Source organism: Rana temporaria, chromosome 2 (genome assembly GCF_905171775.1).
Source record: "Rana temporaria chromosome 2, aRanTem1.1, whole genome shotgun sequence".
NCBI lineage: Eukaryota > Metazoa > Chordata > Amphibia > Anura > Ranidae > Rana > Rana temporaria.
Window position 1 is genome coordinate 66,163,993 of NC_053490.1, and position 27,017 is coordinate 66,191,009.

At 47.0% G+C, this 27,017-nt stretch overlaps 1 protein-coding gene across 6 annotated transcripts in view; it reads right to left on the bottom strand.

Moving 5' to 3' along the window:
• The window catches only part of LOC120929096, a 197,712-nt gene that overhangs the window by 22,143 nt on the left and 148,552 nt on the right, over window positions 1-27,017 (bottom strand). For 5 of the 6 annotated variants that reach the window (XM_040340307.1, XM_040340309.1, XM_040340306.1 and 2 more), the window contains 5 exons: window positions 20,902-21,006; window positions 18,144-18,254; window positions 16,774-16,878; window positions 15,763-15,873; window positions 1,233-1,289 (listed from right to left, as the gene is read on the bottom strand). In XM_040340307.1, coding sequence (XP_040196241.1) covers window positions 1,233-1,289; window positions 15,763-15,873; window positions 16,774-16,878; window positions 18,144-18,254; window positions 20,902-21,006 — 489 coding nt within the window. The remainder of the gene's footprint in view (window positions 1-1,232; window positions 1,290-15,762; window positions 15,874-16,773; window positions 16,879-18,143; window positions 18,255-20,901; window positions 21,007-27,017) is intronic. The other variant, XM_040340308.1, reaches the window with a different exon arrangement.

The window sequence follows — 27,017 nt, forward strand, 5'->3', positions numbered from 1 at the left end:
GACAAGAAATTAAGGTTGTTGATGATCATGTCAGGTTTGTGGAAACCTTTGCTGCATACACCAAAGTATCTTTAAAACTACTACCAGATGTTAGGTTTGAAGGATAAAAAATTTAATTAATTTTAATAAAAAAAAATGTATTAATGTGCTGCGCTATCTCACACAATCTTCCCAAAAATAAAATAAAATAAAATGAACAAGAAATATTCAATGTCTGTGGGTTATACTGTGATATATATCACACTCCGCTGTACATATATATTAATGTAAATATACAATATTATAACATTTAAATACATGCAAAAATAAATTCTATATAGTGCCACAACCTTGGATATGAGAAAATAATTCATAAAATATAGTGCCACAAATGTGAATTATAAAGTGCTATTGTGCATAAAACAGCGACGTCCTAATTCAAGATGGAAATCCATCCAGTATAGCTGATATAAAGTCCTTTTTGTGTATATAGTGGTGACTTCATAAAACAGGTAATGACCGCTCACTGGTGAGCATGTGACCTCACAGCTAAGTTTGGTCAAACACGCTTATGAATCACCTTAGGAATTCTAGGCTGGCTGTCTGTTTCAAAGCTGCTCAATGGTGCCGTCTCCGCATATGCAAAATGGTAAAAAGAAACTCCATGGCATAATATCGTTTTAAACTGTTTATTGTGCAAAGAAATAAAACCCCAATACAGGGAATGCTGGGGAATGGCTGGAATCGTATGTCCGTCCTCTGTAAGGTAGCTCAGCTGCCTTCTACACGGTGATTGATCAAAAATCATTATCAGTCCACTGAGCTTTTATAAAAGAACAGTGGGGTATATTCAAGTTTCAGATAGGCTGATCTTTCCAAGTAGTCTTCACGGTTCCCCTTCTCCCCACCATTCATAATTCTGTACATTGTGGATTACATAATCCACACAATTTACCACTACACTATGCTCTACATTCTTCACTGCATAATACTCTGTACACTATGTGGTACTTTCTGTACATTTCTCCTTCTCTCTGTACACCAAGATGTGCACGCTACACCATTTTTATCTCTATAATATGCTGTAAATTCTGTACTCCACAATGCTCCACTTAGTATACTGCATTGCCACCGTCTGTTGTTCCCCTCCAACCTACTAAACCCTGAACAACGTCCAACCTCATAGCCCTTCCTGTGCCCAAATGGGCACCATTTTCTGGTTTACCGGAAGGGAAATAATTTTAAATGCATACCAGAGCTGTTTTCTGTTTGTGAAGACTTTGCGGTCAGTGCAGCAACATTTGTTGTATCTGGAGGTACAAAAAAAAAAAAGAGATTTTTAATACAGCTTACCTGTAAAATCTTTTTCTTGGAGTACATCACGGGACACAGAGCGGCATTCATTACTATATGGGTTATATGGAGTACCTTCAGGTGTAGACACTGGCAATCTCAAACAGGAAATGCCCCTCCCTATATAACCCCCTCCCATAGGAGGAGTACCTCAGTTTTGTAGCAAGCAGTATGCCTCCCAAAATGGTCCTCAAAAAAGAGGGGTGGGAGCTCTGTGTCCCGTGATGTACTCCAAGAAAAAGATTTTACAGGTAAGCTGTATTAAAAATCTCTTTTTCTTTATCGTACATCACGGGACACAGAGCGGCATTCATTACTATATGGGATGTCCCAAAGCAATGCTTACAATGAGGGGAGGGAGAACATCTCCAAGACAAAAGGATTTAATTTAGAGATATACTCAAATCATAATAAATCCAACTTAGTTGAGAAAAATAATTTTAAATTTTAAATTTAACTCAAAAAAGAGGAGCCCCCGGAATCCGAGGGTCTCAAACTGCAGCCTGCAGCACTGCCTGCCCGAAGGCAGTATCAGTATTCCTTCTTACGTCCAACTTGTAGAATTTTGTAAACGTGTGGACAGAAGACCAGGTTGCCGCCTTGCAAACTTGAGCCATAGAGATCTGGTGGTGTGCTGCCCAGGAGGCGCCCATGGCTCTAGTAGAATGAGCCTTTAATGATACTGGAGGAGGCAACCCTTTCAAGCCGTAGGCCTGAGTGATTAATTGCTTAATCCACCTAGAAATGGTGGACTTTGCAGCTGCCTGCCCCTTCTTGGGCCCATCCGGTAGAATGAACAGCACATCTGTTTTCCGGATCTTCTTTGTAGCTTTAAGATAGGCCTTCATGGCCCTGACAATATCCAAGGTATGCAGCAACCCTTCCTTTCTGGAAGTAGGTTTAGGGAAGAAGGATGGTAATACCAAATCCTGGTTCAAATGAAAACTGGATATGACCTTCGGTAGGAAGGATGAGGGCGGAGAACGACCCTGTCCTTATGAAAAACAAGATATAGTTCCTTACAGGATAAGGCCGCTAGCTCCGAAACTCTTCTTGCGGAAACTATGGCAACCAAAAATACTAACTTCCTTGTCAGTAGAACCAAAGGAATTTCAGCCAACGGCTCAAACGGTTGTTTCTGTAAACTTGACAGAACAAGATTTAAATCCCACGGACAAAGCGGGGATTTAACTGGAGGTCTAATACGTAAGACCCCTTGAAGGAAGGTCTTAACCAGCGAGTGGGTGGCCAGCGGCCGCTGAAACCACACTGACAGAGCAGAAATCTGTCCTTTGATTGTGCTTAATGCCAATCCTTTATCCACTCCTAGCTGGAGAAAACTTAATACTCTATCGATGGTAAATTTGCGAGAAAGCCATCGCTTGGACTCACACCAGCCTACATAGGCCTTCCAGACCCTGTAATAAATCACCCTAGAGACCGGTTTCCTGGCTCTGATTAGGGTAGAGACTACTTTCTGAGACAGACCTCTACCCCTGAGAATCAGGGATTCAGCTTCCAGGCCGTCTAAATTTAGATGCCGTAAGGCAGGGTGGAGGATCGGACCTTGCGATAGCAGGTCTGGCCGTAGAGGAAGAGTCCAAGGGTCTCCCACTACCATCTTTAGGATGAGTGAGTACCATGCCCTTCTGGGCCATGCTGGAGCTACCAGGATGACTGGTATGTGTTCCACCCGGATCCTGCGCAGCAGGCGGGGTAGTAACTGGAGCGGGGGAAACGCATAAAGAAGTTTGAACTGATGCCAAGGGCAAACCAACGCATCGGTTCCGCAGGCCATCGGATCCCTTGAGCGGGATATGAACCTGTCTAGTTTCTTGTTGAGTCTCGATGCCATGATATCCACGTCCGGCACTCCCCATCTTTGGCAGAGTGCTTGAAAGACTTGTGGATGCAGAGACCATTCCCCCGGCCATAGAGTCTGGCGGCTTAAGAAGTCCGCCTGAAAGTTGTCCACTCCTGGAATGAATATTGCCGATATGCAGGGCACATGCGCCTCTGCCCATAGGAGAATCAAGCTCACCTCTCTCTGAGCGGCTTGACTCCTGGTTCCCCCTTGGTGATTTATGTATGCCACGGCCGTGGCATTGTCTGATTGAATTCTCACCGGGAACCCCTGCAATTTTGACGTCCAAGCCCTGAGGGCTAGTCGAGCAGCTCTGAGCTCCAAGATGTTGATGGGCAACTGCTTCTCTGGCTTTGCCCAAGTACCTTGGCGAGTGCAACCATCCAAAATTGCTCCCCAGCCCGTCAGGCTGGCATCTGTGGTCACTATCTTCCAAGCCACTGGGCTGAAAGACTTCCCCTTCAGTAGATTCTGAGGGTCTAACCACCAACACAGACTTTGTCGGACTCTTGATAAGAGCGGCAACGGGATATCCAAGGCCTGTGGCCTTCTGCTCCATGCTGACAGGATGGCTGCCTGTAGGATGCGAGTGCTTAGAACCAGTAGGATTAATTCCTTGATGGCTTTTACCTTCCTCAGAGGTAGGAACACTCCTTGTTGTTCTGTGTCTAATCTCATGCCGAGATATTCCAACTGCCTTGTGGGCTGGAAAGCTGACTTTTCTCGATTTAGGACCCAGCCGAACCTCTCGAGGTATTGGACCGTGAGGGCCACTGCTCGCTCCAAGCCGGGAGACGAGTGGTCTATGACTAGGAGGTCGTCCAGGTATGCTAGGATCGTGACCCCTTGGATCCTTAGCTTGGCTAGGATCGGAGCTAGGACCTTCGTGAACACCCGGGGGGCCGTAGCCAACCCGAAGGGAAGCGCCACGAATTGGAAGTGACGCGAAGCCACCATGAAGCGTAGATATCTTTGATGTGGCTGATAAATTGGAACATGAAGGTAGGCATCCTTTATGTCTATGGACGCCATGAAGTCGTCCTTCTGGAGTGTGGCAGCTGCTGACCGCACGGATTCCATCCGAAATGAGCGGATCTTTAGATATGCATTTACCATCTTTAGGTCCAAAATTGGCCTGACATCTCCATTGGATTTTGGGATGATGAATAGGTTGGAGTAGAAACCCAGCCCCTGTTCCAGGACTGGTACCTCTACTATTACTTCCTGGGAAAGTAGATGATCTAATGCCGATCTTAATGCGGCTCCCTTTTCCGGATCGTTTGGAATCCTCGACTTCTGGAAATGAGGAGGAGGAAACCTTAGGAAATCTAATTTGTAGCCTGTGGCCACGGAGGACCGTACCCACTCGTCGGGAATGCTGGCTTCCCAAATCTCTGAAAAGAGTCGCAGCCTTCCCCCCACCTTCGTGGGTGGGGGCGCCCCTTCATAAGGTTGGCTTGGGGGCTGGTTTTGCTGGTTTGCGAAACCACTGCCTTTTGCCTCTAACAGCCTGTCCTTGTGATTTGCTGTTGAAGCCGAAGTTTGCTTTTGCAGGAGGCCGTCGATACTGCTTGGCATTAGAGGGCCCCTGCCCAGGGGAATACTGTCGTTTAAACGCAGGCCCCTGAACCTTCTTCTTAGTTGGCAAGAGATTACTCTTGCCGTTTGAAATGGTCTGAATGTATTTATCTAGGTCTTCTCCGAAGAGTCGTCCTCCATGGAAGGGGAACCCTACCAGGAGCTTCTTGCATGGGGGCTCAGCCTCCCAGCTTTTTAACCATAAGAGTCTTCTCATATGGATAAGGGATAACGATAAACGTGACGCTTGCTGGATAGAATCCTTGATTGCGTCTACGTAAAACATATGGCCTTAGGGACATCCGAAAATTCTTCTGCCTGCTGGGCAGGAATAAGTTTAAGCATCTGCTTAAATTGATCCGATAATGCTTGAGCGACCCCAATCGCAGCCACAGCTGGCTGTACTACTGCCCCTGCAGTAGTGAAGGAGTTCTTAAGTAGTGCTTCCAAGCGCTTATCAACTGGATCCTTGAACACCTGTATGTTTTCTACAGGGCATGTTAACGATTTGTTAACACATGAGATGGCTGCGTCCACTGCAGGAGTAGCCCATCTTTTGGAAAATTTTTCTTCCATAGGATATAGGACAGAGAACTTCTTAGGTGGTAAGAAGATCTTATCTGGCTTGTTCCAATCTTGGAACAAAACTCCCTCTAATAGAGGATGGATCGGAAACACAGCATTGCTTTGAGGCGCCCTCAGTGAGCCCAAAGCTGAAACCGTCGATACCTGGAGATCTGGTACTGGCAAGTTGAATGCCCTATGGACCAAGTCCGACAATCCTTGAATCCACCAGCTCTCCCTCAGGGAGACTGCCCCAGACTCCTCTGTATCCGGATCCTCGATCCCTGAACCTACTTGGTCCTTGTCCAAGAGGTCGTCCAATTCCCCTGAGGAAAGGACCTCCTCTTCTGAGGGTCCGCGCTCGGGCGACGGAGATCTATTCCGCTTACTGCCCCGCATAGCTGCGGCTATCATTTTACCCATGCTTTTCTGCATCTCTTTTAAAGAGGTGAGTAATACCTCCTCCGTGACCATCTTAGGGTTGGACTGACCCGCGTCAGCTCCAGCCCCAGATCCCGATGGCCCCAAGGCTCCCTGTGGGGAAAGCAGCGGCATAGCTTTGTCCGAGACCTCAGACTCTCTGGGGGAATCCCCACCTCTTGTACCCTTGTTTTTTGATGCCATGGTACAATACCGAGGTACACCTGCTACTTATTGGTACCTGGGACTTATAAATAGTTAAATGCCCAAACACCTGTTTGGGGGATAAAAAAATGCTTCCTCTCCCCTAGATGACACTTTTTTTTTTTTTTTTTTTTCAAAAAAAATCTTTTTTTCTTTTTTTTTTTTTTTTTTTTTCAAATCTAGGAAAGAAAAAACATTCTGTCCCCCTGAGTAGTATTGCAAGAAAAACTATGAGATGGAAAAGAAACAGCCTATTCCTAGGCTTGAAAACAGTCTTTCTGAAGACTGCAATATTCTTTCTGGCCACTGTGTGTCCTCGGCGCCCCGTGCTTGCCGTTCTGGTCTTTCCTCCTCAGTTCCAAAGTATTGAATGAGCTATATGGAACAAACAAGGAAGGGCCGCCCCTTCCTTAAGCCACTGACCCGCCCTTCCCCCCCAGCAATCTCAAACAGGAAATGCCCCTCCCGACAGGGGGGGGGTGGGGTTGGGAGGAAGGGACCTCTCTGCTCCAGCAAACTGCAGCCTGCAGCCTGGAACCATGAGGAGGTCAGCGTTTTGCCTGCTTTGCAGGCCGTGAGGAGGAAGACTGAATGGAGCATCGCCTGGAGGCTTGCAGGTAAGCACAGCTCTCTGACACACACATATACTTTTATATCACACAGGCCCCACTCAATGCTTTTCCAACACTACAAGGGAGGTCACATCTTATGGGGAATAATACATATAGAGCCATCCTATCTTTATGATATGTGACTAGTTTGCCAGATGCAGTGCATAACTTTAGGCATGTCCCCTGTGACCCCCCAGAAAAAACCTGCTAAGAACCAAGTTCCGCAAGTTTTCCCCTCACTTACCTGCTCCATGCCGCAGGACTTTGCCAAGCAAGAGGCCCAATCTTCCCCCATCTCGGTGGGGATGTCTAGACCTTCAGGCCCTGGGTTCCTATGAAGGATCCACTGTCCTGGGCCCATATAGCACTCTGGCAACAGAAACATTAGGCACCCAAAGGTTTCTAAGTTCTGGGCCCAGGGTCCAGCTCTCTAAAAAGAAAAGCATTATGGGCTATACCCCAAGGGTTTGGGGTCCGGTTACTGACCACTTTAGCGCTGAGGCTTTTTTGGACAGAACCGGTTAGCTCACCTAATCCCAAGGATGTGGAGGCAAGCTAAACCATGACTAACACCTAAGACACTGGCGGAAAAACTGAGGTACTCCTCCTATGGGAGGGGGTTATATAGGGAGGGGCATTTCCTGTTTGAGATTGCCAGTGTCTACACCTGAAGGTACTCCATATAACCCATATAGTAATGAATGCCGCTCTGTGTCCCGTGATGTACGATAAAGAAAAATCTGTATTGTAGGGTTACATGCACGTTAAAACATTAAAACTATACAAGGGCTGTACCAAAAGTAATGCAAAAGTGGGCATAACTTTTTTTTTATTGAAGAAGAACAATAGGAAAAAAACGTTTTTTTTTAAATTTTGGAGTAAAGGAGTTATAACGCCTGTCAGAATCTTTTTTGCCATCTGTGTCCCATTGCAGAGATTTCCCTTCACTCTCTATCCCATAGTCAAACAAGAAGTGAGAGGAAATCCCTGCAAATTAAGGTAATTCCTTGTGGGCCCCCAGATCACCAGAACTAGTGTACCCATTGGAAGATTTTGCCTGTATTACTTTTCTAGGGACAACCCAATATTTGGGATTTTATTTTGCTTCCACTTCCAATGATGATGGTAAACAGGGAATAATAGAGAGGGTGAATCTCGGGGGCACAGACAGCAGTTAAAACTGACAAGGATTCTAATCCACAACTAAAAATAAAAGTTTTGCCTTTTGTTATGTTTTATCTTACATAGGTCGTTCAAATTTCACATGTGGGCAGAATATCTTTTCCTCTATAGTAACCTCCTCCTCTCTTCTTTTTTTTTAAATTGCAGGTAAATAATGAATTGCAAGCAGAAGCAATGTGCCATCATGGAGTTCTTGACAAAGGAGGGGGGCAGGCTGTCTGACATCCACAGAAGGCTACAAAACCTAACAACCTATGTAAGTTAGTAAAAAAAGTTACACCCACTTTTGCATTATTTTTGGTATAGCCCTAGTATTATGATTCAAGTGTCCAGAACACATACCCCACAGGTATTAATACTGCTGGCTTCCCTTAGTTTTATAAGATGTTTTATACCATATAGAATCACAATTCTCCAACTTGGATTATGTTTGCCAGTTTGTTCTCTGCACATCCCAGTTTTATCTCTACCCATAGAGATACTTATTGGGCATAGTTTTAGTAATATATTTGTGTATCCAAAAATACAATGCAAAACCTCAAAGAAGCACAAATGATTCAATCAACAATGCATAGAATTTAGAAAACAAATTTCTAGGGTGCAGGTGAATGTATAAATGGTAAGTGTAGATATGTTAAATAAAATTGTTCAGAGTAGCTTTTTAGTACCCGTCTACTGTGATATGGCACATGTACAGGTGAGAGTAGGGTTGATTTACTAAAGGTAAATAGGCTTTAGAAGGAAAATTTCACTTTGCAAAGGGAATTTTCCCCAGTCTTAATGAATGTGGTGAAGTTTCATTTTGCAAAGAATACCCAATCACATGCAAGGAAAAAAACAAACAAGTGTAAAGGCTGGCCGAAGGCTAGCCTGTGTTTGTGGGAGGAGTCTGCTGAGTACTTAAGCCTCCTCCCACGTCAGGTCCTGTATTGGCGCCATTTCAGGTCGGAGGGGTTTCTGGGTGTCGGACGTCACTTCAGGTTTTCGTACAGAGCAGTGGCGGCAGCTGCAGGTGTCTCGTGGCAGTTCTGATCCCCCACGGGATATGGCTGCCATAGAGGTGGTATTTCTGGGGGTTCCATTGTGCTCTCCTCTGGGTCCCCAGCAGGCCGGACAGTCTGTACCCCATCCTCCTCCTCTGTCAGCTGAGCACCGCTCACCCCCCCACCCCAGCTTCTCCTGATGCTCGGGGGGGGGGGGGGCATGTCCACCCACCCTCCCACTCCTCCATGGCTCCTTCTATCTTCTCCCGACTTTGGTGTGTTGTCGTAGCGTCAGTGCGGGTCGGCTACGATAGTTGTGGTGGTTTCTCTCCCGGAGCTCACACCTGGCACCATGGGGGGGGGGGGGACTGTTCAGCCAGGCACTTGCCAGCATCGTAGGGGCCGCCCGCTTCTCCACCTGGGCTCACACTGTCTGGGGGGCCCTGCCGTCTACCCTCCCGCTCCTCCGGGCATACACTGTGAGAGGGGGGCCGTCCGTCCTCCCTCTCCTCCGGGCACTCACGGTTCTCCCTGTGCGAACACCACCCGCTTTCCACCCTAGTCTTCCTTTCGGGCTCACACGAGGGGGAGCACACCTGTTCTCCGGGTGCACGCTGCTGCACGAGGGGGAGGGGGGCCGTCCATCCATCCACCCCCCCACTCCTCCGGGCACACGCCGGCATTTTGTGGGGGTTGCCCACTCCTCCTCCCTGTCGGTTTACGAGCTCACACTGAGGGGGGGGTTCCATTCATTCACCCACCCTCTTACTCCTCTGGGCGCACGCTGGAAGTTGCAGGGCCGCCCGCTGTCCACGCCGGTGTCATGTGGGCAGTGTATTTTTGCAAAAGGAAGATTTAACAATTCAAATTTTCCTTTCCAAAACTTTTGATATGTTTCACAGAATTATCTTTCAGTGTTTAAATCATGTGTCAAACACATGGCCCGCAGGCCGAATCTGGCCCTCTGTGCCATTTCATGTGGGCCTCGCACCTCTCCTACATCTGTGGCACATCCCTAGCCTCCGTCCCTACCTTGTCAGCAGCAGAAAGGATGACCAAACTCCTCCACCAAATCCTACACTTCTCTGTACAGTTGCAGAGAGGCTCCTCCCTGCCCCCCGTCTTGGCAGTCGGAAGCAGACAGAAGAGAACTCCTAATACAGATTTTACGCCTCTCTTTGTAGCCGCAGCACCACCTCGTCTCCACCTCCCCGGTCTCATCATTCAGCAGACTTCGTCAGCTGACTCCTGCCATCCTCTGGTCCTCCTCCAGACCCTGCACTTTCTGCTTCCCAGTTCCACCGCCAGCTTCTTGTCGGTAGCAGCACATGTTAAGGGGGTGGCACTGTGATGTAAGGGCGGGTGGGCGACTCTTGACTTCTGACTGTGGGGGGATTGCTCTGGACATCTAGGCTTACAGATACAGAATGGCCCTTTGAGGGCAACCATAATGCTGATGCGGCCCGCAATGAAATGAGCTTGACACCCCTGGTCTAAACCGGCAACTTTTTATTTAGCTAGCCTAAATTCCCCAAGAATTATCTTTCAGCATTATAAATAGAAAAATTATTATTTGTATATTACTTTTAGAAGAGATATTTTTTTAAACCTCTGTATGCTCATGTGGCATAAAACAAGACTGTAAACATTAGTCTATTATTATGAAATGTAAAAAACATTTTTGAATATGAGCCCCAGAAGTACGTACAACCATACAAAGCTGATTGTTTCCCATGTATGCATGGGCTTGAATGAATGAATGAATGAATGAAAAATTTATAGAGCGCAACACATGCGAACTGAATCGCTTCTGGGCGCTAGTTGTCTGTGACTCATGACCTCAAAAGAGCAGAGTTTTGATCCGTCTTCTGAAAATCAGGTGGTTTTCCTCCAACCGAATGCTGGTTGGTAAAGCGTTCCATAGTCTAGGACCCTGGAAAGCAAACCTTCTTTCTCCTTTGGACTTGTATTTAGTTTTTGGTATCCTGACCAGATTTTGGTCGGTGGATCGCAAAACGCGATTCGAATTGTGAGGTTCTATCTTGTCGCAAAGATATTGCGGAGCCTTCCCATGGATGCACTTATGTGTCAGGCAGAGTGCTTTAAATGCAATTCTGTCTTTTACTGGCAGCCAGTGAAGGGTTCTCAGCGAAGGTGAGATTGATTCCCATTTTTTTTTCCCAGTCACCAGTCTGGCGGCCGTATTCTGTACGACTTGCAGGCGGGAGATTTGGTACTTTGGGAGTCCGAGGTACAGTGCGTTGGCATAGTCCAGTCTGGAGTTTATGATTGTTCCCACCACGACTGCTACGTCTTCTTTAGGGATAAATGGAATAAGTCTGCGTAGTAGGCGCAACAGATAGTGCGCTCCGCTGACTACTGACCCTATTTGTGCGTCCATTGTCATGAAGGTGTCAAAGATGACCCCGAGACTTTTGACTTTGGAGCTAGGGTTGATGATTTGCCCCAGAATGGGCGGTGGAGTCCAAGTTGTTACCACTTGACTCTTTCGGCTGGCCTGAAACACAAGGAGTTCTGTTTTAGAACTGTTGAGTTTAAGATGGCTATTGGTCATCCAGTTGTCAATCAAAGCAAGACATTTCTCTAAACTTGGATGATGATTCTTTTTGTTGCAGATGCGAAAATACAGTTGCGTATCGTCTGCATAAGAGTGATAAAGTAGTTCTTGGCTACTGATAATATCAAAGAGAGGGCGCAGATAGATGTTGAAAAGCACCGGTGACAGGGGGGATCCTTGGGGGACTCCACATGACACCGTGCGCCTCTCAGACGTGAAAGAACCCAATTTAACTGTTTGTGAACGGTTTTCAAGAAAGGAAGAAAACCATGGTAAATCACCTTCTGCAACTCCTGCTACCGAAGCTAGTCGCATCAGTAACAGTTTGTGATCTACCGTGTCAAAGGCTGCGCTTAGGTCCAGCAGAATTAGGAGACAAGATTCTCCTTCGTCTGCGGCCTCGAGGGCGTTGTCCCATATTTTAAGTAAGGCCGTTTCTGTCCCGTGTCCGGGACGGAAGCCTGATTGTAATGGATCCAGTAGGTTGTGGGTATCTAGATGCTGTTGCAGCTGTTGTACCACTACTTTCTCCATTATCTTAGAGAGAACGTTTAGGCCTGTTATGGGGCGGCGGTGAATTGGGTCCTTGGGATCCAGATTCGGTTTTTTCAGGATGGGCTGGATTATGCCCTCTTTCAGCATGGATGGCACTATGCCTTCCTTAAAAGATTGATTTATAAGCTGTGTGATGGGTGGTGCCAGAATGTCGGCACAATCCTTCAACAGCTTAGTAGGGATGATATCATTGGGCGATGTGCTGTTCCGCAAGGCACCGATGATATTTTTTGTGGTGTCGCTGGAAATAGGCTCCAGAGTGAATTTTGTCGAGTGCAGAAAATTTCTGCGGGAATTTTGTGGCTGATTGATAGCCGGATTGAGGTGGGTATTGTTTTTCAGAATACTTTCCCGGATTCTTTCAATTTTACTAATGAAGAAATCCGATAGTTCATTACAGAACTCTTGGGTGTCTGAGTTGGGGACTTCAAGACATCCCGGATTCATGGTCTGGGTGACTATTTTGAATAGTTCGCGGGGGCGATTTAGGGAACTGTTAATTGCCATAGAAAAATGATGTTTCTTGGCTTTGAAAATTTCTTTGTGATATCGTGTTGTTATTGCTCTGTAGGAGATAAGATTATCCTCTGCAGGGTTTCTTTTCCAGGCGGCTTCCGCCCTCCTGCGTTCTTGTTTCAGAAGCGATAGCTGGTTGTTATACCAGCCAGACTTTTTCCTGCGGCTACCGAATTTGCGTTTCGGTGCTACTAAGTCGGCTGAGTGTAGTAAGGCTGCGTTTATGGCGTCCAGTGTATCAGCGGCTGTTTGCTGAGGATGGATTGTTTTGATTTTGTTTCTCAAGGTAGATTTGAAGAGTTCCGAGCGGAGCTTCTTCTGAGACCTAGCCCAGTGTATTGTCACCGGTTTTGGTGCTTTTGACACTGGGGGGATTTTGGAGATTGTGAACTTGATTGCATGGTGGTCTGTCCATGGCAATGGTTCATTTTCTAGAATGCTTATTTCCAGATTTTGTCTGAAAATTAGGTCAAGTGTGTGACCTGAAGCATGAGTGGGCCCGCATATAAGTTGCTGTAGTCCTAATCTATCTAGGTGCTCAATGCAGGCGTCCGCAATGGGATCCTGTGTGGAGTTAGCCCACAGGTTGAAATCCCCGAGTAGCAAAAGATGTTTGCTGTTGAGGGTATAAGTGGATATAAACTCCGTTAATGATGGCAAAAACTGCGATTTAGGCCCAGGTGGCCTATAGCAGAGGAGAATGTGAACAGTCTCCTGGGGGGAGGTTTGGAGCTGAAGAGTAAGGGTTTCCATGAATGGAAGAGGATTTTGCAGGGCTGGTTTAGTGATTGCGATGTGATTCTTATGGATCACCGCAAGGCCTCCTCCTCTTTGCCCTATTCTGTTTTCTGTTATTAGGTGATAGTTTTCTGGCACCAGTTCATCGAGAATGGTGTTACAGTCGTCTGAGAGCCAGCTTTCTGTAATAAAGAGGCAGTCTAGATCGTTTTGTAGTAAGAAATCGTGGATTTCTGATCGGTGTTTTACTGCCGATCTTGTATTAATCAAAACACATGATATGTGTTTTGGCTGTGTCAAGTGGTTAAAAAATTTTTTTTTTTTGATGATCGATCGTCGATCGACTCTCCAGAGTTGGTCTATTTTTAAGGCCTTTTTGGTGACGGCTGGTAATGTAGTTGCGAATTGTCTCAGATCACGAATGGAGTCCGCAGAGTAACGCAGATTACCCATTATTGCCTGTCACTGTGGGGGGGTTGATGATTTAAGTTATAATTGGAGGGAGGATTCATAGAGTCCTTCCTCTTGATCTTGGTCCGGAGGAAGGCGAAAAAACCCCTGGCAGAGCTGAGCCAATATGCTGTCACGGGGAAAAATTCCTTCCTGATCCCTGAGGGGCGATCGGCTGCAAAGCCCTGGACCAAGTATCGTAGGGTAGAGGGAGGAGAGGAGGGCGACGGGTGTCCCTGTTCTGAGGGGGTACCAAGCCTCAGATTTGTCTGGGTAGTGTTAGCTTTTTCTTTTATTAAAAAGCAAAAAAACACTGCTGATTGCTAATCCCGGGAGGACGGGGTCCTCCAGGGATATGGGGGGGGGGGAGTTTCTTTCCTAGGACTAGCGCATTTGTTCCTGGCTGCGGCGCGCCGCTAGGCCGCGGCTGAAGCCGCGGTGTTTCCTGATTACGGCGGCCGCGAAAGAGTCAGGCCTGGCGCGGATGCGGAGAAAAACGGCCGCCCACGCAGTGCAAGAGACGTGCGAGATGCGGGGCGATCGTGGGTGGTTGTATGGGAACCAATGTGGGTTGCAGTAAGCAGTGTCCACAGTGTCCACAGTTGGAATCGCTGGGGTGGCTGTCCTTACAAGGACGGTTCTCAGTGATTCCAGGGGGATAGACCTGAGAAGCAGGGATAGAGTCTTACCAGTCTTACCAGTGAGAGAGCTGGTCAGTCCAAAAGCTGCAGGTGGGAAAACGGCAGCAAGGCAGCAAGGTGCTGGAAGCGAGCGGAGGCGACGGAGAGGAACCCCTGCCTGTCTGGGACCAGGAGCCACACGTCCTACTACTAGGGCCGTGCGCCGATTACTTAGGCTTAGGCAATATCAGAATGTTCACCTACCAGGTATGAGTTTGTACGATTTCAGCTGCATTGTGGCTTTTCCTTATACTACATCTAATGATATACCAATACATGTAAACTGCTTCTTTACTTATAAATGAGAGGCAGTCAGCTAACAGTGCTATTGCCCAATCATTCGCCCTGGCCTTCCTCCACTAATGCCCATTTATTCTTGTATTTACTTGCTGCTATTCTTTTTATAATAAAGATATATATATGTGTATATTAACACTTGGCAAGCCCGAAGCAACACATTTTATGGGCGGCCTTGTCCGCAGAGTCTGGCGGGCGCGATTACGGGAGGACGTCCTATGACCACCTCCCAGAACTGGCTGGTCGGCTGTAGCCATCATTTGGCTAAAGCATAGTTGGCAAATGGTTAAAAAGATACAATATATATATATATATATATATATATATATATATATATATATATATAATGGCCCGGATTCACAAAGCACTTGCGCCGACGTATCTTGAGATACGCCGCGTAAGTGCAAATAAGCGCCGTCGTATCTATGCCCCGGACTCAGAAACTAAGATACGCCTGAAAATAGGCTTCAGCCGACCGAGGTAACTTGCCTACGCCGGCGTAGAGTGGGCGTATATTTACGCTGGACGTATTTGGCGCTCCTATTGATTTTCTATTCACATATGCAAATGAGGGAGATACACCTATTCACGAACGTACGTCCGTCCGACGCAGTGCGCGTAAAGTCATACGTCCGGCGTAAAGTTATGCCCCATAAAGGAGGTGTAACTCAGCAGCATCCATGCAAAGGGCTGCACCAGGGAACACAAGCCGACGTATTATACGTAGTTTACATAGGACGTGAATATGACTAGGCGTAGGTTAGGTTCACGCCGTATCTTAGGCAGTTGTTCCGACGTGATTGTGAGCATGCGCACTGAGATGCGCCCACGGGACGGCGCATGCGCAGTTGGCGATACGTATCTGTCTGGCGCTCGGCCCATCATTTGCATGGGGTCACGCCTCATTAGCATGGCTCACGCCCACTTCCACTTACGCCGACTTACGCCTGAGAAACCCAGCGCAGATTTGGGAGGAATTGCTTTGTGAATTCAGTGCTTGCCTCTCTGTGCTGCGTCGGCGTAGCGTAAAGGAGATACGCTACAGCGGCATAAATATGCGCCAGTGTCTGTGAATCCGGGCCATATATATATATATATATATATATATATATATATATATATATATACTGTATGTGTGTATACATGTTTATTAACACTTGGGAAAGCCAAAGCAATACATTTATGTGCAGCTGTAAAACTCTAAACTCACCATAAAGGAGTACAGTGTCTTCACCTGCATGTGGTATGTTTTCCACAAGCATGGGTCCATCTTCTGGGGGCTTACCAGGAGAAGTTGGCTTATTCCCTGTCTGCCCTGTATCTATTATTACCATAAAATAAAAACAAAATAAGCATTAAATAGAGTTTATGTAAATACTTTTCAACACAAAATTCCTTCTGCTATGCCGTCTTACTTGCCACCATCATTCTTTCCTATTAAAAATATATATATGTGTATACATGGGTTGGACAAAATTGTGGAAACAAGTATGGTAAAAGAACAAAAATAATACCCAATATGGTGTTGGCCCGCCTTTGGCATCCAAGACGGCCTGAATTTACAAAAATGAATCTTGGATGGTGGATAATGGAATCTGATACAATTCTTCATGCAAAAATCTGGGTCACAGTCCTGCCAGTTCGGGCAGTTGACCATGTTGGCCACGCAAATGACGTTTTCCCAGGAATTGTATATGCCGTCTTAACCTTTGATACTGTACCTTGCAACACCACAAATAAATTGGTAACTTCAGTCACAGATTTACCAGCTAAGTGGGCGCCAACAAATTACCCTCTTTGAAACCCAGCAAGCTCTGACATGACTCCGTATTACTAGCAGCGCACACAGTGAAGGACGAAAGTGAGGCTTCTCACCGGTTATCTAGGTGTCTCATCACACAGCGGAAGTAAAAGAATGTTACATCAATTCCGCTTGACCCTCCATTTTTAGATTGTAAGCTCTAATGAGCAGGACCCTCTGATTCCTCTTGTACCAAATTGTAATGTAACTGTAATGTCTGCCTTTATTTTGTCAAGCGCTGCGCAAACTGTTGGCACTATAAAAAACCTATATAATAATAACGTGAAACATGTCATCACTTTTACAACTGCAATTCATGGAGTTTTTTCATATTTTTGTCCAACCCCTGTACATGTGTGTTAACACTTGCCACGCCCAAAAGCAACACATTTTAAAGACACCCAGAAAATCTGAACTCACCAGAACGGATTACAGTGTCTTCCTCTGTGTGTGTTATCTCCTCCACAGACATGCATTCATTTTCCTCATGGTCACTAGAAGAAGCTGGCTTGTCCGATGTCTGTCCTGCATCCATGATTACCATAAAAAATATTAAGTGTTAAAGGAAACGACATTATGTCTGTTGTGCTTTCTCACTTGCCTAATTATTTTCTTATTAAAATATATATATATGTATATACACACACACATACATAATGGGCCAGATTCACAGTGGAGATACGACAGCGTATCTGCTGATACGCCGTCGTATCTCTGTTTCTATCTATGCGACTGATTCATAGAATCAGTTACGCATAGATATCCCTAAGATCCGACAGGTGTAATTGTTTTACACTGTCGGATCTTAAGATGCAATACCGCGGCCGACGCTGGGGGGAGTTCGCGTCGTAAACCAGCGTCGGGTATGCAAATTAGGAGTTACGGCGATTCCCGACAGTTTTTCGCGTTCGCTACGTCGCCGCTAGTCTAGTTTCCCGTCGCAAAGTTAGTCGTTTTTTTTGGTGCCTTAACTTTACACAGCAATCGTATTGCTGTATAAAGTATGGCCGTCGTTCCCGCGTCGAAATTTAAAAAATAACGTTGTTTGCGTAAGCCGTCTGGGAATACGGAATTACGCTACGCGCGTCGCCGTTCGAAAAAAATTACGTCACGGCGGGAGTTCAGAAACGGAGCATGCGCGGTAGGTCCGGCGCGGGAGCGCGCCTAATTTAAATGGCACACGCCCATTTAAATTGGCCCGCCTTGCGCCGGAGGCCGCCGGCGTAGGTTTTCATCGCAAGTGCTTGGTGAATCAGGCACTTGCGATGAAAAATTGTGGCGGTGTAACGTATCTACGATACGTTATGCCGCCGCTGCCCTACGTGAATCTGGCCCAATAATCCTAAATTCACCTTGCGCTTTGGAATAATTGTAAATGATCAAAAAGCCAATATAAATGCACAAATTATGAATTCATTTCACAGCAGCCACCTGTGTTAAATCAATACCAGGAAACTTAAAAACAAAAAGCAGCATTCCACTGTTGCTCCATTTTTCATGCAGCGCTGTTCGAATATTGGAGCAACAGTGTTTTAAAGTTTCATGATATGTGTATACATGTTTTTTTTTTTTTTAAAAGATATTTTTATTAGGTTTAAGACAAACCAACAAACAGAAAAACATACATAAAAATACAACAGACAAACTGCTCATAAACGTTAGGCAATACACTCAAACATAGAAAAATAAACTGACATCAGTGCAAAATATAAAGTAGTGTATACATGTTTATTAACATTTGGGAAAGCCAAGCAACACATTTATTTGCAGATAGAAAACTCGGGGCTCACCAGAAAGGAGTACCATGTCTTCATCTGTGTGTGTTATCTCCTCCACAAGCATGGGTCCATCTTCCTGGAGGTCACTAAGAGAAGCTGACTTGTCCGATGTCTGCCCTGCATCTATTATTACCATAAAGAATAATAAAGTGTTAAATGAATCAACTCAAATAATTTCTCAACACAAAATTCTGTCTGTTATGCCTCCTTACTTGATGCCACAATTATTTTCTTATTAACTAATTGCCTGCTGGGCACTTTTACCCTCTTTCTGCCAAGGCTTTTACCCTCTTTTCTGCTTTTACCCTCTTTCAGCTTTCAGCGCTCTCACAATTTGAATGTCAATTGTGCGGTCATGCACCATTGTACCTGTGACAGACCCCCGCACTCAAGATGAGTCTGTCCGCCGTATCGCTCCTTCGTCCGGTACCACATAATCCAAGATCCCTTTACTTTCCCATTCACTAGTCGTAGCTCAGTGTAGGGTAAAACATCAGACAGTTTATTAGAACCAGAATTCAGAAGTCGTATATACAGTTAAAGAGGAGGTAACCTGACACATAAAGTAACATGATCTAATTAACTAACCCCTTACAGAAGCTGATGTGACTCCCTAACTACAATACACATTATCATACATATCAACACAGAACTCCTTCATACAATTGCAGGGTTAATTAGCACAATCAACAATGGGTGAAAGAGAAGCCACACTAGACTCATTTATATTATAACAGACAAAAGACAGACAGGTGGCTGGAGTTGATGACATTAGCATCTAACAGTATGTGTCCCACCATTATGAATCAGTCACTATTTATAATAAGACATATACCGGGGATTCCCAGAGTCTGTGTGTCTTGGAGAGACATGGACCTGAATCCAAAGTAACACCACCTCAATGATCCCCCGGCATACAGCTCACAAAGAGCACCGTTCCCCCAAATGCCAGGGCCCATAATCGCAAGGCAAGAGGCTAGCATTCAGTCCTCTCCAAAAGTCACTGTAGCGGCAAGGTCAGTCACAGTACCCATATGACATTTTTATAATTCCCCCCCCCCCCCCCCCACACAAATAGAGCTTTTTTTTGTAGTATTTAATTATCACTGGGTTTTAAAAAAAATTGCTAAACAAGCGAAAGACCCGAAATTTTGAAAAAAAAACTAAAAACCGTTAAGTATGTTATATCATTTTGCAAAGAAGTGATTTTTCTCCTTTGCTGATGTGCGCTAATGAGGCTGCACTCATGGGCACTGATAGGTTGCACTGGTGGGCACTGTTCGGACTGTACTGATAATCAGTGATTATCAGTGTACATGTCCCTTTTACACAAGTCGGTTATCGGCTCTCCTCATGCTGTCAGCGTGAGGAAAGGAATGCCGATAACCGGCTTCTGTTTACATTGTGATTGCACACAGCTGATCACGTAGTAAAGAGCCGCTGATTGGCTCTTTACCTCAATCTGTGATATGCAGTCAGGGCCGGCGCTCCTGCTAAGCAAACTAGGCAGCCATCTGGGGCGCACGCCGACCCAGTTTCCCGAGACTCCGCGGCTCTGCCTGTGTGTGCGGAATGGTCGATCATTCATGTTCCCGGTGGCCACAGCCGGCGCCACACACCATCCTAAGACTGTGAGTCCTGTCATTGTGTGCAAGTGGGTGAGGGCCGGGCCTCACAGTCACCTGTGCTGCCTTTGAGTGAGCCCAACCCAGACAGGTTGATGTTCACATCCAGCCTGGATCGCAAATAAGATTAGGCTGTGGCCGGGAGTGTGCCAGGACAGGTGCCAGGCGCTTCCAGCCAATGAGGGCGCAACTTAACGTGACATAATTTCAAGTAGCCGGTCTTGCTTAGGGCGCAAAATAGCCAAGCACCGGCCTTGTCTGCCGTGTCTGGCTGGCATGATCACGGGAGGACATCATATGACCCCCCTCCGAGAACTGTCTGGCCGCACTGTAGCCGTCATTTGGCTATAGCACAGTTGGCAAATGGTTAAAAAGATACTGGGCCAGATTCACAAAAGAGATACGACGGCGTATCTCCTGTTACGCCGTCATATCTCTGAGATACGTTTGTCGTATCTATGCGGCTGATTCATAGAATCAGTTACGCATAGATAGCCCTAAGATCCGACAGGTATAACTGTGTTACACCGTCGGATCTTAGGCTGCAATTCTAGGCCGGCCGCTAGGTGGCGATTTCATTGCGGTCGGCGTAGAATATGCAAATGACTAGTTACGCCGATTCACGAACGTCCGCTTTGCCAGTCGCTCTAAATCGTTTCCGTAGAGAAGCGTCGCGTAAAACTAAGGCCGCCCTCTAGGTGGTGTAACCAATGTTAAGTATGGCCGTCGTTCCCGCGTCGAAATTTTAAATTTCACGTCGTTTGCGTAAGTCGTCTGTGAATGGCGCTGGACGCCATTTACGTTAACGTCGAAACCAATGACGTCCTTGCGACATGCGCAGTACGCTCGGCGCGGGAACGCGCCTAATTTAAATGGTTCCCGCCCCATTTGAATTAGGCGGGCTTGCGCCGAGTGGATTTACGCTACGCCGCCGCAAGTTTACAGGTAAGTGCTTTGTGAATCAGGCACTTACGATGTGAACCTGCGGCGGTGTAACGTAAATAGGATACGTTACGCCGCCGCAGCGTAACGTAATTCTATGTGAATCTGGCCCACAGTATATATGTGTATACTGTACATGTTTATTAACACTTGGGAAAGACAAAGCAATACATTTATGTGCAGCTTTAAAACTCTAAACTCACCATAAAGGAGTACAGTGTCTTCATCTACATGTGTTATCTTCTCCACAAGCATGGGTCCATCTTCTGGGGGTTTACCAGGAGAATCCGGCTCATCTGCTGTCTGCCCTGTATCCAATATTACCATAAAAAAAAAATATAGAGTTGATGAAAATACTTTTCTTTATCGTACATCACGGGACACAGAGAAGCATAGTAATTACTATGTGGGTTATAGAGAGTACCTTCAGGTGTGGACACTGGCACGCCCTTAAGGCAAGAAGTTCCCTCCCCTATATAACCCCTCCCATACCGGGAGTACCTCAGTTTTTTGCCAGTGTCTAAGGTGTTGGTCACGAGTGAACATGTGCTCCAAGGAGCTCCACTGGAGGGATCCATATTGGATGTAAAAAGCCTCCATGAAATCCGGATCCGCCCAAAGTGCTTCTGAGCCAAAGTGGACGGTACCCGGGCCCCGGTTAAGAAGAACGGGGTTTGGCCTGTAATGCTTCTCTTTGAGAGCTGGATCCTGGTTATTCAGTACTTTGGTCAATTTCCTAATACCAAAAGTCTACTGACAGGGTGCGATATGGGTCCAGGGGTGTGGTGTTCCTGTCCATGGACCCCGGTCCCTGAAGGTCTACAGACGCTGCTCTCCGTGATGGGTGAAGATTGGACTGTCTGTTTATGCAGAGTCCTGCAGCGTTGGATCAGGTAAGTGAAGGTGCTTCAGGACTTGGTCCTAGGAGTAACCTTCCTTTATTTGAGCCATTATGTTTGCCTAAGCTATCTGTCTGTGCTTCTCCTATATGGTCCTGTGTGTTGTGGGGAGGAGGGGTATCTCTAGTCAGGTAGTTAGCCCCTCCTGTGCAGGTTAAAAGCAGAAAAAGTTGTCCAAAATGTTTGGCTTCACTTGGCTTACCTGGTCCTCACATGGAGCTGCGGTGTTCCATCCTCATGCATGAGCGCGTAGCGTCATGCGCGCGCGACATTGATGTGTCTTAGGCGCACGCGCGCGCAAATGAACTTTTTTGTACGCTGCTTTGGTGCGCACGAATGTGGGCGGCGTGATCCGTGAGATGCGTGTGACGACATGTGCGCGCGTGCGGCTACATGTGCGCGCGTAGCCTCGTGGTGCACGCCTAACAGCGGCGCGCGCGTGCGCATGCGCGCAGGGGGTCTATCTCAGCTGTTCTCTATGAGACTTGAGATTACAGGACAGAGCAGGTCAGGTGATTTACACCTAGTCCTTATATGCTCCAGTCCACCTAACTGGTTCTGGCTGACGGTGGACACAGATCTTGTGCACATACTTTCAGTATTTGGTACTGGTGGTGGACAGTGACATCTGCTTAAGGCGCATAGTGGGCTCTGCACCTTGCCAACCATCAAATAGCAGCGTCAGTGCTGGTCTATAGGTTCGCAAGTAGTTGCAACTATTGTGAGTACCTCAGCTTTATCATGGCTAAAGGCTCAGGGACTAGAAGCAAAAAAGCAAAGGCATCGCCATCTGGCTCAGAGGATCTCGGGCATGCTCCTGCGGCTGCTTCCTCTCCTGATAAATTGAAGGAGGCCCAGGGTGAACCATCAGGGCTGTCAGATGCCTGTTCTGCCCTTGTCCCACCTGCTCCAGTTTTTGTGACACAGGAGGCTCTGGCCTCAGCTATGGGGGGTCTGGAGCAGAGATTAGCGACCTTGATTGCATCCTCTCTCTCAAGGGAAAACCGCACAAGGTCCCCCTCTCCTTCTGAGGAGTCCCTCGATTTGGGGCATGCATCCTCAGAAGAGGTTGATTTACCCTCTGGAGATCTGGCAGAAGGTCAGTTGGAAGTATTGGACTCTGAGGATTCCACTTTGGGAGAACCCTTTTCGGCGTCACAATCCGAAAAATTGTTGGTCCAGTCCCTCACTGAGATGGTCCGTTCGGCCTTCAAGTTGCCACTTTCAGAGCCAGCTTCAAGTGCAGTCTCATCTTTAGGCTCCTTAAAAGCTCCTCAAGCTAATTATTCCTTCCCGGTTCACCCCCTGCTGGAAGGGCTTATCTACAAGGATTGGGAACATCCAGATAGATATTTTCTTCCTCCTAAGAAGTTTTCGGTTTTATACCCCATGGAGGAACAATTCACTAAAAAATGGGGCATCCCCAAGGTTGACGCAGCTGTGTCCTGCGTAAACAAATCTTTAACCTGTCCAGTAGACAACGTTCTGGTATTCAAAGATCCGACAGACAAGAGATTAGAGACTTTATTAAAAACCTCTTTTGCTTCGGCGAGAGGAATAACCCAGCCTGCAATTGCGGCTATTGGGATTTGCCAGGCCTTGAAAGACCAGTTTAAGGGGGTCTTAAAGGAATTGCCGGCACAACAGGCCCAGAATTTGGCTGAGTTTCCCAGAGCATTATGTTTTGCCATAGATGCTATCAAGGACTCCATTCAGCAGTCCTCACGTCTCACTCTCTCGCTAGTTCATATGTGCAGGTTACTCTGGCTGAAGAACTGGTCTGCTGAAGCCCCGTGTAAAAAATTACTGGCGGGGTTTCCCTTTCATGGAGAGCGTTTGTTTGGGGAAGATCTGGACGCTTATATTCAGAAAATTTCCAGTGGCAAAAGTACACTGTTGCCAGTAAAGAAAAGGTTTAGGGGTTCCCCCTCCTTTAAGAGATCCTCCTCTCCTATCCCTAGTACTTCCGGTACCAGGCAGTTCCGACGGCCTCCTGGACGATTCAATGCAGGTGGGAAGCCACAGGGCCAGCCTCAGGCTTCCAAAAAGCCTTGGAACCGTAAGCCACAGGCCAAGCCAGCATCTAAGTCAGCATTATGAAGGTTCTCCCCCACTCAGCCGGGTGGGGGGAAGGCTTCAGCTGTTTGCGGAGGCTTGGCTAGACAGGATCCAAGACAGGTGGGTCCTCTCTACGGTCTCCGGGGGCTACAAGCTGGAGTTGAGCGAATTTCCTCCACCGCGCTTCTTAACCTCGAACGTCCCAAAGGACCTCGGCAAAAGAAGGTCCTTAGTATTGGCCTTAGATCATCTGTTATCCCAAGGGGTAATCAGAGAACTGCTAGTGGAAGAACAAGGTTTGGGGTTTTATTCCAATCTCTTCACTGTCCCCAAACCAAACGGGGATGTAAGACCCATCCTGGACCTCAATGCCTTAAACAAGTTCCTAAAGGTCCAATCATTCCGGATGGAATCGATCAGGTCAGTGGTGGCCTCCCTGCAAGGAGGGGAACTACTAGCGTCCATCGATATAAAGGACGCATACTTGCACGTTCCTATCTTTCTCGACCATCAGAAGCTGCTTCGCTTCGCGGTAAATCAGCGCCACTTCCAATTCGTGGCCTTACCTTTTGGTCTGGCCACCACTCCTCGTGTTTTCACGAAAGTATTGGCTCCACTGTTAGCCTATCTAAGGTCTCAAGGCATATCCATAGTAGCCTATCTAGACGACCTATTGGTGGTAGACCGGTCAGTGGCCGATCTAAACTCAGCGGTACACAGAACCGTAAAATTTCTGGAATCCATGGGTTGGGTTCTCAACCTGGACAAGTCAGCCTTAATGCCTGTGCAAAGGCTCGAATATTTGGGTCTACTCATAGACACAAAGCTAAAAAGGGTCTTCCTGCCCCAAAGGAAGTTCGAGGCTTTAAGAGAACTAGTTCAACTAGTCAAAGCAAAGCGTCAGCCTCCCATTCGCCTCTGTATGAGGTTACTGGGAAAGATGGTAGCCTCGTTCGAGGCCGTTCCATTTGCGCAGTTCCACTCAAGGGAGCTTCAACATGCCATTCTGTCCGCTTGGAACAAAAAGGTTCAAGCCTTGGATCTCCCTATGTCTCTCTCCCGGTCAGTCCGGCAGAGCCTTTGTTGGTGGCTGGTTCCCCGGAACCTGCTAAAGGGGAAGTCCTTTGTTCCCGTGACATGGCAGGTTGTGACCACGGACGCCAGTCTGCTAGGCTGGGGTGCAGTCCTGGGAGGTTTGTCTCTCCAGGGGAAATGGTCAGCCTCCGAGAGGTCTCTACCCATAAATCTGCTGGAAATTCGAGCAGTCTATCTAGCCCTGTCAGCTTGGTCAGACAGGTTGAAGGGTCTTCCGGTCAGGGTTCAATCAGACAATGTCACTGCCGTGGCATACATAAATCACCAGGGGGGCACAAGAAGTCGTGCAGCCCAAAGAGAGGTGAATCGAATCATGACCTGGGCAGAGAAATATGTCCCATGCATATCTGCAGTGTTCATTCCGGGAATAGACAATTGGCGAGCAGACTACCTAAGCCGCCAACAGGTGCTTCCGGGGGAATGGACTCTTCACCCCGACATCTTCCAGAGCATTTGTCAGAGGTGGGGAACACCAGATGTCGATCTCTTTGCATCGAGGTTCAATGCAAGGGTGGGCAACTTTCTGTCCCGGACAAGGGATCCACTTGCTTACGGCACGGATGCACTGGTGTTCCCATGGGACCAGTTCTCCCTAATGTATGCGTTTCCTCCGCTGCAACTATTACCCCGTCTTCTTCGCAGGGTAAAGTCGGAAGGAAGACCAGTGATTCTGGTGGCTCCAGCGTGGCCCAGAAGGGCCTGGTTCGCGGACATTGTAAGGATGTCCGTGGGGCAACCGTGGTCCCTTCCGCTTCGGCCGGACCTATTGTCCCAGGGGCCAATATTCCATCCTTCCTTACCGTCTCTCAATTTGACGGTTTGGCTATTGAGTCCCATATCTTAAAGAAAAGGGGTCTCTCTAATGCGGTGGTATCTACTTTGATTAATGCCAGAAAACCCGGCATCCAGACTCATTTATTACAGAGTCTGGAAATCTTATGTGGCCTGGTGCGAGACCAGGGGTTGGCATCCCCGGAGGTATCTCATTGGCAGAATTCTGGAGTTTCTGCAGTTAGGGGCAGACATGAAGTTGGCCCTAAGCACCATTAAGGGCCAGATCTCGGCCTTATCGATTTTTTTCCAAAGGCCACTAGCTACACATTCCCTGATCAAAACCTTTTTGCAAGGTGTGATCCGGCTTAGTCCACCAGTCAAGATTCCCTTGTGTCCATGGGATTTGAATCTGGTCCTTTCTGTCTTACAGAAACAACCATTTGAGCCCTTGGCTCATATTCCTTTGGTCCTTCTGACCAGGAAGGTGATATTTTTGGTAGCCATAACCTCCGCTAGGAGGGTTTCGGAGTTGGCGGCCTTATCTTGTAAGGAACCGTACCTTATATTCCATAAGGATAGAGTGGTCCTACGGCCCCACCCGGCTTTCCTACCTAAAGTTGTTTCAAAATTTCATTTGAATCAGGATCTTGTTCTCCCTTCTTTTTTCTCAGAACCTAGTTCTGCAAGGGAGAAGTCTTTGCATACGCTAGACGTATTAAGAGCAGTTAAGATCTATCTTAAGGCTACTGCTCAGGTCCGGAAAACTGATACATTGTTTATCCTGCCAGAAGGTCCCAGATGTGGGCAGGCAGCGTCGAAGTCCACTATCTCCAAATGGATTCGGCAGGTCATTACTCAAGCCTATGGCTTGAGGGGAAAGGTTCCCCCGTTTAAGGTTAAAGCACATTCCACTAGAGCGGTGGGTACTTCCTGGGCAGTGCATCATCAAGCCTCCATGGCTCAAGTCTGCAAGGCCGCGACATGGTCGTCTGTCCATACTTTCACTAAATTTTATCAATTGGACATAAGAAAGAATGAGGAGAGCGCCTTTGGGCGCAGTGTGCTGCAGGCTGCAGTTTGATTCCTCATGTCTGATGGCGCCCGGCTTATTTCTTGGGGTCTCCCTCCCCTCATAGCATTGCTTTAGGACGTCCCACATAGTAATTACTATGCTTCTCTGTGTCCCGTGATGTACGATAAAGAAAATAGGATTTTTATAACAGCTTACCTGTAAAATCCTTTTCTTGAAGTACATCACGGGACACAGAGCACCCGCCCCTCTTTTTTGGGGTATTTGGGACACTTATTGCTTGCTACAAAACTTAGGGTACTCCCGGTATGGGAGGGGTTATATAGGGGAGGGAACTTCTTGCCTTAAGGGCGTGCCAGTGTCCACACCTGAAGGTACTCTCTATAACCCACATAGTAATTACTATGCTTCTCTGTGTCCCGTGATGTACTTCAAGAAAAGGATTTTACAGGTAAGCTGTTAT